Raw genomic sequence first — 14,622 nt, 5'->3', positions numbered from 1 at the left:
AAATTCTCTGGTCTGGTGAGACAGGTGTGTCTTATCAAATCCTGTCCAATCAACTGAATTTATCCCAGGTGGACTCCAAGTAAGCTGTAGAAACATCAAGAATGATCAGTGGAAACAGGAGGCACCTGAGCTCAATTTTGAGCTTAATGGGAAAGACTGAATACTTGTGATTTCTGTTTTTTTAATGCTTAATAAATTCACAAAAATCTGAAATAATTTACCTCTGCCAACAAAGTTGGAGATTGTTTTCACCTATGTTTGTCTGTTTGTGAACAGCCTGTAACCCACAATTTTTCCACGTATCATTATGAAATTTTTACTGATAGGCAACTGATTCAGTTTTCAAGGTCAAAGTCAGTAAAAATTTTGGAAAAATCCTTGTTTTTAGCATTTAACGAATTTTCAAAAAATAACTTGTCAAAAATCATCAAATTTCTTTCATATTTGAGAGCATTATGTAGGATGGTGTCCTTTATCAGCTGACAGTTTGATCCGGATCTGATTCAGATTATAGATTTTGTGGCCATTTAAATTTAACATTGAAAACCACATTTAATGTGTAATTTACATATCAAGTGTCTCAATCACTCATTTTTGATAATGAGGTGCAAACTGTCACTGTCTGAATAGACTGTTTGATCCGCATCTGATCCATATTGCAGATATTTTATTTCAACATTGAAAAGGATTCATATCCTGATAGGCAAGAAATGATTCACTTTACAAGGTCATAGGTCAAAGTCAGGAAAAATCTTGGAAAAATCCCTGGTTTTTTAACATTGAACTAATTTTCAAAAATTCATAACTTGCCAAACTGATCAAATTTCTTTCATATTTGAGAGCGTTATGTAGCTTGGTATCCTTCATCAACTGACCAAGTTTGATCCAGTGTCACCGACCAACCAGGACTCTGACCTGGAAAAGTTTTCCAAGGTAAAAATTTTGTGTAATTTGAAACAGGTGTTGGTGGCTGTGCTCTATTTTCACATCATTATGGGTTACGAGTAGAATTTGGGGGCGGGGGGTTTCAACCATGTTGGAATAAGGCTGTAACATAAAATGTGGAAAAGGTTCAGTGCTGTGAATATTTTCTGGACACATATTGTTGATCCCAGCTTTATGTCCAGGGTCAGAATATTAACAGCAGAATGAAAGATTTTACAACCACAGTGGTTCTTTTTGGCTTAAAACCAACATACAACCACATTGTAGTGTTGGATAAGGATATGATTCCTTCTTTGTGTTCTCCAATGCCATATACCAACACAGGGCAGAGTAGCTACCTAAACTCTGAGTGAGATAGATTATCTCGTCAATAGTTTTACATCCTCATTGCCTCAACACTGCATTTAATCTATTATTAGACTCTATTGGCTTTGCTCAAAAAGTAAATGAGTCCACCCACCACTTTAATCATATCTTAGATCTTGTTCTGACTTATGGTATGGAAATAGAAGACTTAACAGTATTCCCTGAAAACTCCCTTCTGTCTGATTATTTCTTAATAACATTTACATTTACTCTGATGGACTACCCAGCAGTGGGGAATAAGTTTCATTACACTAGACGTCTTTCAGAAAGCGCTGTAACTAGGTTTAAGGATATGATTCCTTCTTTATGTTCTCTAATGCCATATACCAACACAGTGCAGAGTAGCTACCTAAACTCTGTAAGTGAGATAGAGTATCTCGTCAATAGTTTTACATCCTCATTGAAGACAACTTTGGATGCTGTAGCTCCTCTAAAAAAGAGAGCTTTAAATCAGAAGTGCCTGACTCCGTGGTATAACTCACAAACTCGTAGCTTAAAGCAGATAACCCGTAAGTTGGAGAGGAAATGGCATCTCACTAATTTAGAAGATCTTCACTTAGCCTGGAAAAAGAGTCTGTTGCTCTATAAAAAAGCCCTCCGTAAAGCTAGGACATCTTACTACTCATCACTAATTGAAGAAAATAAGAACAACCCCAGGTTTCTTTTCAGCACTGTAGCCAGGCTGACAGAGTCAGAGCTCTATTGAGCCGAGTATTCCTTTAACTTTAACTAGTAATGACTTCATGACTTTCTTTGCTAATAAAATTTTAACTATTAGAGAAAAAATTACTCATAACCATCCCAAAGACATATCGTTATCTTTGGCTGCTTTCAGTGATGCCAGTATTTGGTTAGACTCTTTCTCTCAGATTGTTCTGTCTGAGTTATTTTCATTAGTTACTTCATCCAAACCATCAACATGTCTATTAGACCCCATTCCTACCAGGCTGCTCAAGGAAGCCCTACCATTATTTAATGCTTCGATCTTAAATATGATCAATCTATCTTTATTAGTTGGCTATGTACCACAGGCTTTTAAGGTGGCAGTAATTAAACCATTACTTAAAAAGCCATCACTTGACCCAGCTATCTTAGCTAATTATAGGCCAATCTCCAACCTTCCTTTTCTCTGAAAAATTCTTGAAAGGGTAGTTGTTAAACAGCTAACTGATCTGCAGAGGAATGGTCTATTTGAAGAGTTTCAGGTTTTACAATTCATCATAGTACAGAAACAGCATTAGTGAAGGTTACAAATGATCTTATGGCCTCAGTGGACTCATCTCAGTGCTGCTTTTGATACTGTTGACCATAAAATTTTATTAGAGATTAGAGCATGCCATAGGTACTGCGCTGCGGTGGTTTGAATCATATTTGTCTAATAGATTACAATTTGTTCATGTAAATGGGGAATCTTCTTCACAGACTAAAGTTAATTATGGAGTTCCACAAGGTTCTGTGCTAGGACCAATTTTATTCACTTTATACATGCTTCCCTTAGGCAGTATTATTAGATGGCATTGCTTAAATTTTCATTGTTACGCAGATGATACCCAGCTTTATCTATCCATGAAGCCAGAGGACACACACCAATTAGCTAAACTGCAGGATTGTCTTACAGACATAAGGACATGGATGACCTCTAATTTCCTGCTTTTAAACTCAGATAAAACTTAAGTTATTGTACTTGGCCCCACAAATCTTAAAAACATGGTGTCTAACCAGATCCTTACTCTGGATGGCATTACCCTGACCTCTAGTAATACTGTGAGAAATCTTGGGAGTCATTTTTGATCAGATGTGTCATTCAAAGCGCATATTAAACAAATATGTAAGACTGCTTTTTTGCATTTACGCAATATCTCTAAAATTAGAAAGGTCTTGTCTCAGAGTGATGCTGAAAAACTAATTCATGCATTTATTTCCTCTAGGCTGGACTATTGTAATTCATTATTATCAGGTTGTCCTAAAAGTTCCCTGAAAAGCCTTCAGTTAATTCAAAATGCTGCAGCTAGAGTACTGACGGGGACTAGAAGGAGAGAGCATATCTCACCCATATTGGCCTCTCTTCATTGGCTTCCTGTTAATTCTAGAATAGAATTTAAAATTCTTCTTCTTACTTATAAGGTTTTGAATAATCAGGTCCCTTCTTATCTTAGGGACCTCATAGTACCATATCACCCCAATAGAGCGCTTCACTTTCAGACTGCAGGCTTACTTGTAGTTCCTAGGGTTTGTAAGAGTAGAATAGGAGGCAGAGCCTTCAGCTTTCAGGCTCCTCTCCTGTGGAACCAGCTCCCAATTCAGATCAGGGAGACAGACACCCTCTCTACTTTTAAGATTAGGCTTAAAACTTTCCTTTTTGCTAAAGCTTATAGTTAGGGCTGGATCAGGTGCCCCTGAACCATCCCTTAGTTATGCTGCTATAGACTTAGACTGCTGTTTCTTTCTCTTTTTGCTCTGTATGCACCACTCTGCATTTAATCATTAGTGATTGATCTCTGCTCCCCTCCACAGCATGTCTTTTTCCTGGTTCTCTCCCTCAGCCCCAACCAGTCCCAGCAGAAGACTGCCCCTCCCTGAGCCTGGTTCTGCTGGAGGTTTCTTCCTTTTAAAAGGGAGTTTTTCCTTCCCACTGTCGCCAAGTGCTTGCTCACAGGGGGTCGTTTTGACCATTGGGGTTTTTACATAATTATTGTATGGCCTTGCCTTACAATATAAAGCGCCTTGGGGCAACTGTTTGTTGTGATTTGGCGCTATATAAATAAAATTGATTGATTGATTGACACCAAAGTTAAGCCCATGTGACTGTCCACGGTTCCTGAAACCTGCTCCCGCTGATCAGTCACGGCTCAAAAGGCTCTCCACATTCTGCCGTTTTGAGAAACAGATTTTCAAACTGCGTACAACCAGACTGAAGAGCCTGTGCTGAATCATCTGTGTGACTGGAGCCTGCTTCAGGAAATATTCACAGCATGCTGGTTTGAGGATACAGAGATGACCAAAAAGAGGTGGCGAGGGGTAACTTTAATTTTGGACCACATTTGTCAGGATTCTGTCAGTGTCTCCTCCTACAATGACTCCAAGCAGTGCAGACTACCCTCATGATGTGCTTCTGTTTAATTAAGACTTCAGACAGCTGAGGTTCATATTTTATTGACAGCAAATTGTACATGTGCACACGTTAAAGCAGGTATGTGACGGTGCTGCTCATGTCTCCTCAGTGAGGCAGCTCGTGATGGACCAGCTTGTAGTGGGACCCACAGGAAGGACAGCGCTGAGCTTCTCCCTCGTGGATCCAGAACCACACGATGGTAGCGTTGTCCTCCTCACCTGCACGGGATTACAGCATCACCAGCTTAGTTAAGCAGTTACATGTCAATCAGGGAGGGAGGGAGGTAGAGGACTCCGCCTTCCCCGTCCATTACTTACAGATGCAGCCCACCAGCCTCTTGTGGTAAGCTGAGGGGACAATGTGAGGGTCTTCCTTGGTTCCTGCACACGGCACAGGCTTCATTATACTGTAGGGGTCCTGCAGGATCAATTTTGAGACCAATTAGCACAGTGCCGTACTGGACACAACCATGGATGCTTAAGGTGCGTTTACACATAAGCAAGACGCGTTACGAATGTCTTTTTTCTGTCATTCGTGACACATTCCTGACATTCTTAATGTGACTTAACGCATCTGAATGGGTTTCTTAATAGTGCGTGTTGGTGCGTGATATTCTTGATATTCCTGGAGCATGTTTTTGTCTGTCAAAAATCTTCCACGAATGTCACACACCAACCTCATTTAGTCTCACGTCGTGGAGGTCGCAACTGAGCGTATTGATCCGTCTTGATGAGTATTGATCCTTAATAGAACGTGACAATGTTCATAGTGGTTCCTGTGATGGTTCTTGGAGCCCAAACTGTCACGCGTTATTACGAAGTGACACAAACTGTCAAGTTTTGACACAACTTGTAACGCGGCGTCACATTTCACTGCGCACCACGACGGATCAGTTTTCTGTCACATGCGCACAATTAAACTCAGCTCCAAATGTCGTTCCACAGTTCCTGCTGAAGCTCCTAAGGATGTTGTAACCGATGAGCGGGAGAACGAGTGTGAGCAACTAGAGGAGCGAGAGGAGACTCACATGCAGCCAGACATCTCTGCACCTCCTCCAGTCCGGCGGAAGTAGAAGCGCGCGCACAATTAAACCCTGCTGCACCGCAATCAGTTTGATTGCTGACACCAAGTCGGCTAAAAGTCTAATTTCAGTGCTCTTCAGCGCGCTCCTGCAAGTGTTTCACCTGCTGCATGTGCCTGATGTTTGGGAAAATCTGCGAGACAAGAGCCGCATGAAGCCACACATCTGGGTCTGTCCTCCTCCTCCTCTCTGCACCACTCCATGGCACAGAGCCCAACTATGCATGCAGTCACAGAGTTCTTCTGAAAAACTGGAGCGATCTGAATTTGGTTAGATGAATATGGGTGTGTGTGGAGACAATTCACCTCATTCACAACGTGACAGAACTTAACGATGCGCTGTTACGCGCAATAACGCGGAACACTATTCTTGCCCGTGCGTAATGGCTCCTGATAATTCTCCAGCAACACGTGCCATTAATCGTAACATGTGGTAACAGGTTGCAGCAGTTCCTGAGGACACCTGACGCCTCTGCCCTGAATCATCACATTCGTGATCAGCGGCCAAGAATGTGTACTTCGTGGCATTCGTGACTCGTCGTCGTTATGTGTAAATGCAGCATTAGGAGAAAAAAAAGACAGCAATGTGATTCACCTATAATATAATAATAAAATATAATCTATAATATTCAAGACAGCAAAATTTACCCTGAATGCTATAGGCGTTTGGAAGCCACTGTGTCTTTTTCCCCATGAAAAAAGTCTACATTAATAAAAACTCATTTACATTCTTGTGTAAATTCATGCAGCCTAAATCCATTCAAAGCCGGTCTTTTTTTCCCAATGAAAGAAAGTCGTCACATAATCTTTTCTAAAATCCTGTTTGAACAGCACAATGTTTATTTTCCAGAGAGAGAAAAATTCTTACCGTGTTCCCTGAGAGGGCACAGTTCACTTTTCCCGTTTCTTTTATCTTTCAGGTGTGTTGATGAAGCCAGCGATAATTCCACGGATTCTTGTCCTTATCAGACTTTCAAACCGTCTTTCTCACCATCTTCTCTCTGTCCAACGTCGGTCCATGACGGAAACATGCTGCACAAGTCTTCTTTTAAAAACTTTAGCACTCTAAAGGTTTGCAATGTCCACATGCTACCTTTAGCTTAAGCTACGTGCAGGAGACACACAACGTCGCCGCAGCAACCAACCACTCTCACTTTACGACAACTGTCACAACAGCCAGGCTTTTTTTTTCCTCCAAGTGTGCGCGGACTGCCACGGTCTTATAAAACTTGCACAATGTCGTTAAAAAAAAAAAGAACACTTTGCGATAGACATTTTAAAAACTCAGTGACAATCATGATTACAGAGTAAAACACTAACACCTCCCCCCATGATGAAATCTGCTGAATTTCGCGGATCCACGGATTTTTCACAGCCCTGCATTTCTTTTAGACGGCATGAATTTACAAAAAGACGTAAAACCATCTAAAGATGGCGAATAAGCATCCCTGCACAACATTAACCAGCCTACGTGCACAGTGCATTACCTTCCCCTGCTTCATGGCCTCCAGATTGTGTCGCTCAATTCCAGTGGACTGTTCCTCATCCGTCGGCATTCCTGAAAATGAGACAGTTCATCAAGAAACCAAAAACAAAGTCAACATTCAGCCACAGTCCCCGTGTTGGCAGGTCTGCACGTTACCAGCAACTGAAGGCCGTTTGTTGATGAAGTCACGGACCGTTGTTGACAAATGTTTACACGCTCCTCAGAACCTGTCTGGGAAGCCACTTCAAAACACCAGGAATGGTGAGCAGGTTTCTTCAGGTACAATCGGATTTACAATAAGAAGTTGAACTAAATCCCAGCACAGGTGAGCGGCCTCAAGCACAGGAGCGTCACCTGCCCTGTGAGGGAGCGTCAGCGTTGACGTTTGGACACAAGGCTTGTTTCGCTCTACATGATCCAACACACGGGTGCCTGAGTGTTGAGGACCCCAGTAGCTGGAGAAGACCATGGGGACGTCCATGTTTCACCTGGCTGTGGCAGACAGATGGTTATGTTAGCAATGTGGGAGTGGACCAGTTGTCTGCCTGGGTGGTTATCATCCAGGACACAAGGGGAGTCCGTGGTGCCGTGGATGCTCCCAGAGTTGACTTGTTCACTCTATTCTCCATCCAGTCAGCAAGTGACATTAGACTGTCACTTGCTGACTGGATGAAGAATATCACCACGTCCTTGTAAGTAGCAGCCCTGAAGGAACAGGTAGGGTGGACCCGCCCACTCAAATACAGGTTTGCTCGATGTTGAATAATGTCTTTGTTGGTAACTGGCATTGGAGGAACAATAATTCTTCCTGATCGAGAGGCCTGTGCTGCCATCTGATGTGTAAAACTTTACGTGTCACCACAATGCATTCTGGGAGAAAGGTCAGCATGCCCTGCTAATCTGGTGGGTTTTTAAAGGTGATTTACCCGGTACAGCATTGTTTTCAGACATGAAGCTGCAAAATACTTAATAGTGCAGCAGCTAAGAGAATATTTAGAGCAAAACTGTACAAATGGTCATGGTGAAGAGAGAGCTGAGTAGGGGGCAAAGCTCTCGTTTACCGATCGATCTACGTTCCGATCCTCACCTATGGTCATGAGATTTGGCTCATGACCGAAAGAACGAGATTGCGAGTACAAGCAGCCGAAATGAGTTTCCTCTGCAGGGTGGATGGGCGCTCCCTTAGAGATAGGGTGAGGAGCTCGGTCACTCGGGAGGAGCTCGGAGTTGAGCCGCTGCTCCTCCACGTTGAGGTGGCTCGGGCATCTTTTCCGGATACCCCCTGGACGCCTCGCTGGAGAGGTTTTCCGGGCACGTCCCATTGGGAGGAGGCCCCGGGGAAGACCCAGGACACACTGGAGGGACTACATCTCTCGGCTGGCTTGGGAACGCCTTGGGGTTCCCCCCGGAGGAGCTGAGGGAGGTGTGTGTGGATCGGGAAGTCTGGGCAGCTTTGCTTGAGCTGCTGCCCCCGCGACCCGACTCCGGATAAAGCGGAAGAAAATGAATGGATGGATGGATGGTACAAATGGTGAAACAAGCACCAAAGTTGGCACAAATACTCCTTAGACATTACTCTTTTGAAAAAAACGACTGGCCACTTGAATTTTCAGTAGGCAGCCAGGTCGGGGTCAACTGAAGAATTACACAGGGGTCAAAATTAAAAATGCTCAAATCATTTTGAAAACTAGAAGCACTCAGAGCGCAAACCTCCGCCAAGGCCATAGGGTCACTGACATCACATGGAATACCCTTTGGCAAAGAGACTTATTCCATATCATTTCACGCATCTACCGTCATGTTTCAGATTCAGTGGTTAACCCTCTGGGGTCCGAGGGCATTTTTTTGGACAGTTCACTCGCCTGGCATAAATGTTTTATTATTGCTGTTAACAGCTCTCCCTGCATCCCACAATCAAGTTTGTCTCTTTTTTCAGGACAACCTGTACTTTCAAAATATATATGCTATAGTTGTGTTTTATAAATGTAAAAGGTTTACAATCAGAAACAAGAAAGGAAAAAGTAAAGCGGAAATAATTTTCCACACATTTATTCAAAACACACAGCAAACTATAATAAACAACTGTTTTGACACTTTATAAAGGTCATTTGTGACACAAACAAAAGGTACAAACAATAAACACAAATGTACATTTTGAACAATATATACAAAATGGTCTACGCATTTTGTTTGTCTTCATCTCAAAGCAATTTCTGTCTGCTATTACACAAACTTCTACTACTAAGTTGACTGTGTGTTTGTTCTCTCCTGCTCTGAAAGCAACATTCACACTTCTAGGCTCATTCAGTTTGAGGAGCGGCCCCTCCCCCCTTGCTCCATTGATATGGTAAACAGTGCTTTACCCCGGAGCGAGAGAGCTTGCCACAGGCTTATCCAGTAACATTCACAGGAAAACTAGTTGAGCAGTCCTGATACTCACACACTGTTTGAGCATGTGAGATTATATGAGAGGCTCTCCGCCTGCTCACTTTCACTGTGCGTAATGGTGCAGGGCGCATTGGAGCCAGCAGCCAGGGGGCTATTCAAACGGGCCATCTAGTAACACATCACTCCTAAAAACAAACTTTGGTGTGTCATGTGAGGTGAATCTGCCCTACGATTGGATTTTGGAAAACCATGTGACAGTGATTCAATTCCGATTGGACACTCACATTGCTCACGTCATCACACAGCTTCTATAAGGAGTACAAAGATGGTGGACGGTGGCTCGAAAGTCCGTGGAGTTAACTTTTCAGCAAAAAGAAAAGTAAGTTTCTATCTCATATCATTAAAAAGTTATTTATAATTTAGTAAAGCTTGGTCTCAGCTGTCGTATACGACGGCGTCGGCCCCAGAAGATTAAACCCTTAGATCTTCAGCAAATGTATTTATAAAGAGAAACTGCATGAACTACACAAGTTTTTTATTTTCTAATAAGTTTATTTAATGGGAAGAAACAAATGCTAAATTATTGTGTCGTAACTTAATTTTTGTTCAGCCTTTGTGACCCGTCTTCATGAACTTGGATGCAAAAATGTTGAAATTGGCCCTATCCTGCAATGATAAAGAATCCTTAAAAAAAAAAAAAAAAAAAAAATTACTGGATCCGGATCGCCAAGATACATCCCTTGTAAAAATTTCATTGAAATCCGTTGAGGATTTTTTGAGTAATCCTGCAAACAAACCAACCAACAAACAAACGGACGCAACCAAAAACACAACCTCTTTGGCGGAGGTAACCACCACATTATTTGTCTGATTTTGTAAAGATTCCTAAAAGGTACAGTTTGGACTATCTATGAGAAGTTACGGGGGAAAAAAAACAGCAAAAATGTCAGTTTCAGTTTGTACAGGGGTCAAAAGTTAAAGTTGCTCCAATTTTGGTAAAAAATGATGAAATTATTATTTGAGTTAACAGGTTTTAAAAGGAATAGTTTGGAGCATGTATCACGCTTAGTTATCACGTTACGGCAGGGGTGGGCAATCGTGCCATAAAGGGCCGAGACACTGCAGGTTTTCCGTGCAACCAGTCACCTCAGCAGGTGATTTCATTAATGATCAGGTGTCTCAGCAGGTGATTTCATTGACAACCAGGTGTTTATGTTCAGAGGAGAAGCTCATCAGCAACCCACCTGCTGAGGTGAATGGTTGCATGGAAAACCTGCAGTGTCCCGGCCCTCGATGCCCACCCCTGCATTACGGAGTAACATGTCACGTCATAGAATCCAATGGACGTTGACCTTGTTTGACCTTTACTGGAGACCAAACGTTCAACACAATCAAAACTATTCCATTTATTAATCCTATTAGCTCGACCAATAATTTGCATCACTTTTTACCAAAATTGAAGGAACTTTAACTTTTGACCCTTGTACAAACTGAAACTGACCTTTGTCACCATTTTTGCCGTTTTTACCCCATAACTCCTGATCATTCAGTCATAGATAGTCCAAACTATACCTTTTTGTAATCTTTAGTTTTTTTTTTTTGTTGTTTTTTAAAGGACGTCACATTATTTAACGTCCCAGTTGGCAACACAAAGTACTCATGATTGTAAGTCTATCTGCGCACATGCAATAATAAGTGGTTGCTGTAGTATTTTATTGCTAATTATTCTTCTTGCTTGGCGACTGAGCAGGTGCATTTTAAGTGGAGGCTGAACAAGTCTCAGTCTGCGAGTCATAACCACAAGATTAATGAGTAAAAAGCAGAAGAATGAGTGACTGATATCACCCTCAGAGAGAGACACAAGTCGGTCAGGGACAGAGACGACAGCCGATGTCATCAAGCAGACACACTCAGTCTGATATTCTTCACTTTTGGATAAACACACCCAGTTTGAGCAACAGAGCTTCTGCAAATTTGACTGAGGTGAGTAGTAATCTGAAAATAAATGTGATGTTAGTGCATCGCTGACGTTTTAGCAACGTTAGCTAATGTTAGCAATGTTAGCTTAGCCTTTAGCTGCAGGATGTTTAATAATCGCAGTCGAGCTGAGTGAACATTTTGTATTTGTAAATGGTTTGATCTATTTTTATTTTTTACCAAATAAAGCTACAGTTTTTAATGGTTACTGTTCTGACTACAAGAAAAGTCTCAACTTAGATTTTTCTATTTTAAATTTTTTTTAACTATCTAGTAATCTGACTTTTAAAGAAAACGGCACAGCACTGTTCCTTTACATTTTAAGGAATATACTTCTTCACTTGCCCCACATCAGGAACATTTCAACATTTGCTGTGCAAAGAACCTTGTGAATACAGATGCACTTCCAAACCTTCCAGTGATAGAGCTGAACACCAAATGAATGAATCTACAAGACTTAAAAATGTACATATTACTTTTGTTAGGGTTGGGTATAGAGAACTGGTTCTTTTTGGGTACTGTTAAGATATTTTTCGATCCACCAATATCAATAGCCTTTTTGCTTATTGATTCCCCTATTGGTCCTTCAGAGCAGCCGTTGTTTTTGAGGGCATTTGTCGGGGAAATTGATCATTTCTCTACGTTGATTACAGACCCTGCAGCAGGTCTGTAATCAACAGTTTCTGCAGTGCAAGTCCAGTTTGAAGAGTGAACCAATGAAGCAGTGCTTCATTCCGCTGGCTCGTTGGTTCTTTGATTCGCTGCTCTTCAGAAGCAGCAAGTCCGCTTCTTAACCCCTCTCAAAGCCATTAAAATATGTCAATTGTGAGTCAGTTTTGTGTGGATTAAAGTCACTAACTGGGACTCTACAGTCAAGAAACGAGAATCGTCCTCCGTTCCGTTGGCACATCTCCAGACGCTGCACGGCTCTCTGCTGAGACAGAGTCCGGTCAAATTAATAACTTCAAAACGAATTGCCGCTTTAAATAAAATTACACCTCTTTCCAAACGCTGTAATACAGACAAACTACAATCGACTAACATGTTTTTTCCTCCCAAAATGAGGCGTCCTGCATTCTTTACAAATTACATCCTGACGTGCAGCACAGCCGACTGCAAGAGCTCAGCTCAGAGGTATGGAAAGACATTCATGCCAATAATGTATGACAGGAAATGCTTTTGAGAAAAACTACAGATCTTGTTTATTTCTATTTATGTCCAGAGTTTAAGGATCCAGTGACCAATTTCAGATTTATTTAAGACTCAATAAAATGTTGACATAGAAAACCTGTAAAGCCTATTTTTAGTACACAGAAAATTAGGATCGATAAGCGGAATCGATAATGGTATTGATAGATAATCTTAATAACCATCCCTACTTTTGATGCCATTTTATTTGTCTAAAAATAAATGTCCAAGGTTCCTTATAATGATAATCAAGAAATCATCTAACCTGAAACAACAACAACAGATAAGTTATGGTTTAATTTACAGATGGACATCAAAGACTTCTAAAGAGTTTATTATTTTAATTACAAGTGTTCTTTTGTAATTATGACAAAACAAAATTCAATCAATCAAGCAAATAGGAAAATGAGAAACGAGTAAATTTACGAAACCTGGCAACATGAAAAATGGGACCTGGCAACACCAGGGAGGCGGGGATCATGAAGGCCTCAACCCGAGCATAAACCCGAATGACCTTCAGCAAACAGTCTTCAATTCTTCAATACTAAGTACTGCACCAGAACACACAGGCAGCGTGACCGTTCATGTGAAATATCTTAGCTAAAAAGTATTATCAAAACGTAAAACAGCTCCTGTCGTAAGACTAAATGACTCAGTTAGGGCGCATTTCCTGCTAGTGTCCGGGCCTGTCGGAAGACGAACTCTTTCTTACCTTTGGTGCTCGCAGCCCGTTGAATCGGTCTGGCCGTTACACTGGACCTCATTAAGCTCAAAGTTGTTCTACAAGAGCGGAGGAGAAGACGAGCCGCCATTCTGCACTGACCATAAACTGTATCTCTGACTTCAAACTACGGAGAATGACCTGGAAGAAATCTGCCCGCCGACCAAAAATCACCCTGACAACACTTTGAGTGACAGTGAAATACGGCCAATAATATCAGGGGTACAGCTGCGTTTAACCAATGAAAATACGCACGCAAGACAAACCGGAAATTCTTAAAAAAAAAAAAAAAGCAAGCACATCTTATTCACGGATATTTGTATGTTTTCTTTCATTATTGTGGGTCTCAAAGATTGTTGCTATTTCTTTAATCTGGAAAAAACAGCGACAGACAAGAAAATAGTATTTATAGCAATTTGTATGAATCCCGTTTTTCTGAGAAAAATGTCTTCAGTTTTTAAGGAAAATTAGAGAACAAAATAAGATAATGGGTGATGATTTGAAAAACTATGGAGGAAAAGCTGTAAATTGGAGAGCTAGAAAGTGCAGTTGCAGATGTCTGATGGTAAATCACCTGGAACAGATGGTCTAACCGTTGAGTTCTATACATTTTTTGAAGGATATTAGAGAGCTGCTCTACAATGCCTTTATAAAATGCATTTCAACCAATAATCTTGAAACATCTTGAACACTGAAACAGGGTCTCATCGAACTAATCCCAAAACCAAACAAAGATATACTTTTATTGGACAATTGGAGACCAATAACCTTACTGCATAATGATTACAAATTACTGGCACATGCTTATGCAAAGTGATAAAATGAGGGCTTCAAGCAAATAATAGATGAGTGTCAATCAGCCTTTATGAAAGGTAGAAGTATACACAGTCATTCCAGGTTGATATTAGAAATGTTTCACTATAAAGTCCTTATTGATACTGATAGTTTGGTGTTATTTCATAACTTTTATAAGGTTTTCAATACTATTGAGCATTGTTTTTTTCTAGAAGCGCTGCACTTCATAGGCTTTGGTAAAAAATTTAGGAATATTATCACATCCATTTGGGAGGAGGCCCCAGGCAAGACCTAGGGCACGCTAGAGAGATTATATTTCCCAGCTGGCTTGGGAACAACTTGGATCCCCTGGAAGAGTTACAGGACTTGGCTGAGGATAAGGAAGTGTGGGTTGAGCTGCTTGCTTTGCTTCCACCGCGACCCGGACCTGGATAAATGGTTGAAAATGAATGAATGCAAACCTGGGCACGTAATATCATGAAGTACACTCCAGTGACATCTATTGGTGAGTATCTGCAGCTGTGGCTGTATGACTGTTTTTGTGTCTATTAAGAAACTATAAAT

The 14,622-nt window shown here is 41.2% G+C and overlaps 1 protein-coding gene across 1 annotated transcript; it reads right to left on the bottom strand.

Annotated features, from left to right (window-relative positions):
* Positions 1-4,448: 4,448 nt before the first annotated feature.
* Positions 4,449-13,411, bottom strand: LOC117523842 (cytochrome c oxidase subunit 5B, mitochondrial). The gene is made up of 4 exons (XM_034185457.1): positions 13,255-13,411; positions 6,991-7,061; positions 4,741-4,840; positions 4,449-4,641 (listed from the first exon to the last, which is right to left on the bottom strand). Exons 1-4 carry the CDS (start codon positions 13,352-13,354, stop codon positions 4,529-4,531), a joined length of 384 nt encoding a protein of 127 aa, XP_034041348.1. The 5' UTR covers positions 13,355-13,411; the 3' UTR covers positions 4,449-4,528.
* Positions 13,412-14,622: the final 1,211 nt, after the last annotated feature.

This window comes from Thalassophryne amazonica, chromosome 13 (genome assembly GCF_902500255.1).
Source record: "Thalassophryne amazonica chromosome 13, fThaAma1.1, whole genome shotgun sequence".
NCBI lineage: Eukaryota > Metazoa > Chordata > Actinopteri > Batrachoidiformes > Batrachoididae > Thalassophryne > Thalassophryne amazonica.
This window is presented reverse-complemented; position numbering and strand designations above follow the sequence as displayed.

What these genes read in the sequence shown, in the direction of transcription:
- LOC117523842 (XM_034185457.1), bottom strand. Translation starts at nt 13,354, where the DNA reads ATGGCGGCTCGTCTTCTCCTCCGCTCTTGTAGAACAACTTTGAGCTTA. An exon ending in AGGCCATGAAGCAGGGGAAG is followed by an intron (nt 4,841 to 6,990) that starts GTAATGCACTGT and finishes TTGATCCTGCAG; the next exon opens with GACCCCTACAGTATAATGAA. An exon ending in GAGGCTGGTGGGCTGCATCT is followed by an intron (nt 4,642 to 4,740) that starts GTAAGTAATGGA and finishes AATCCCGTGCAG; the next exon opens with GTGAGGAGGACAACGCTACC.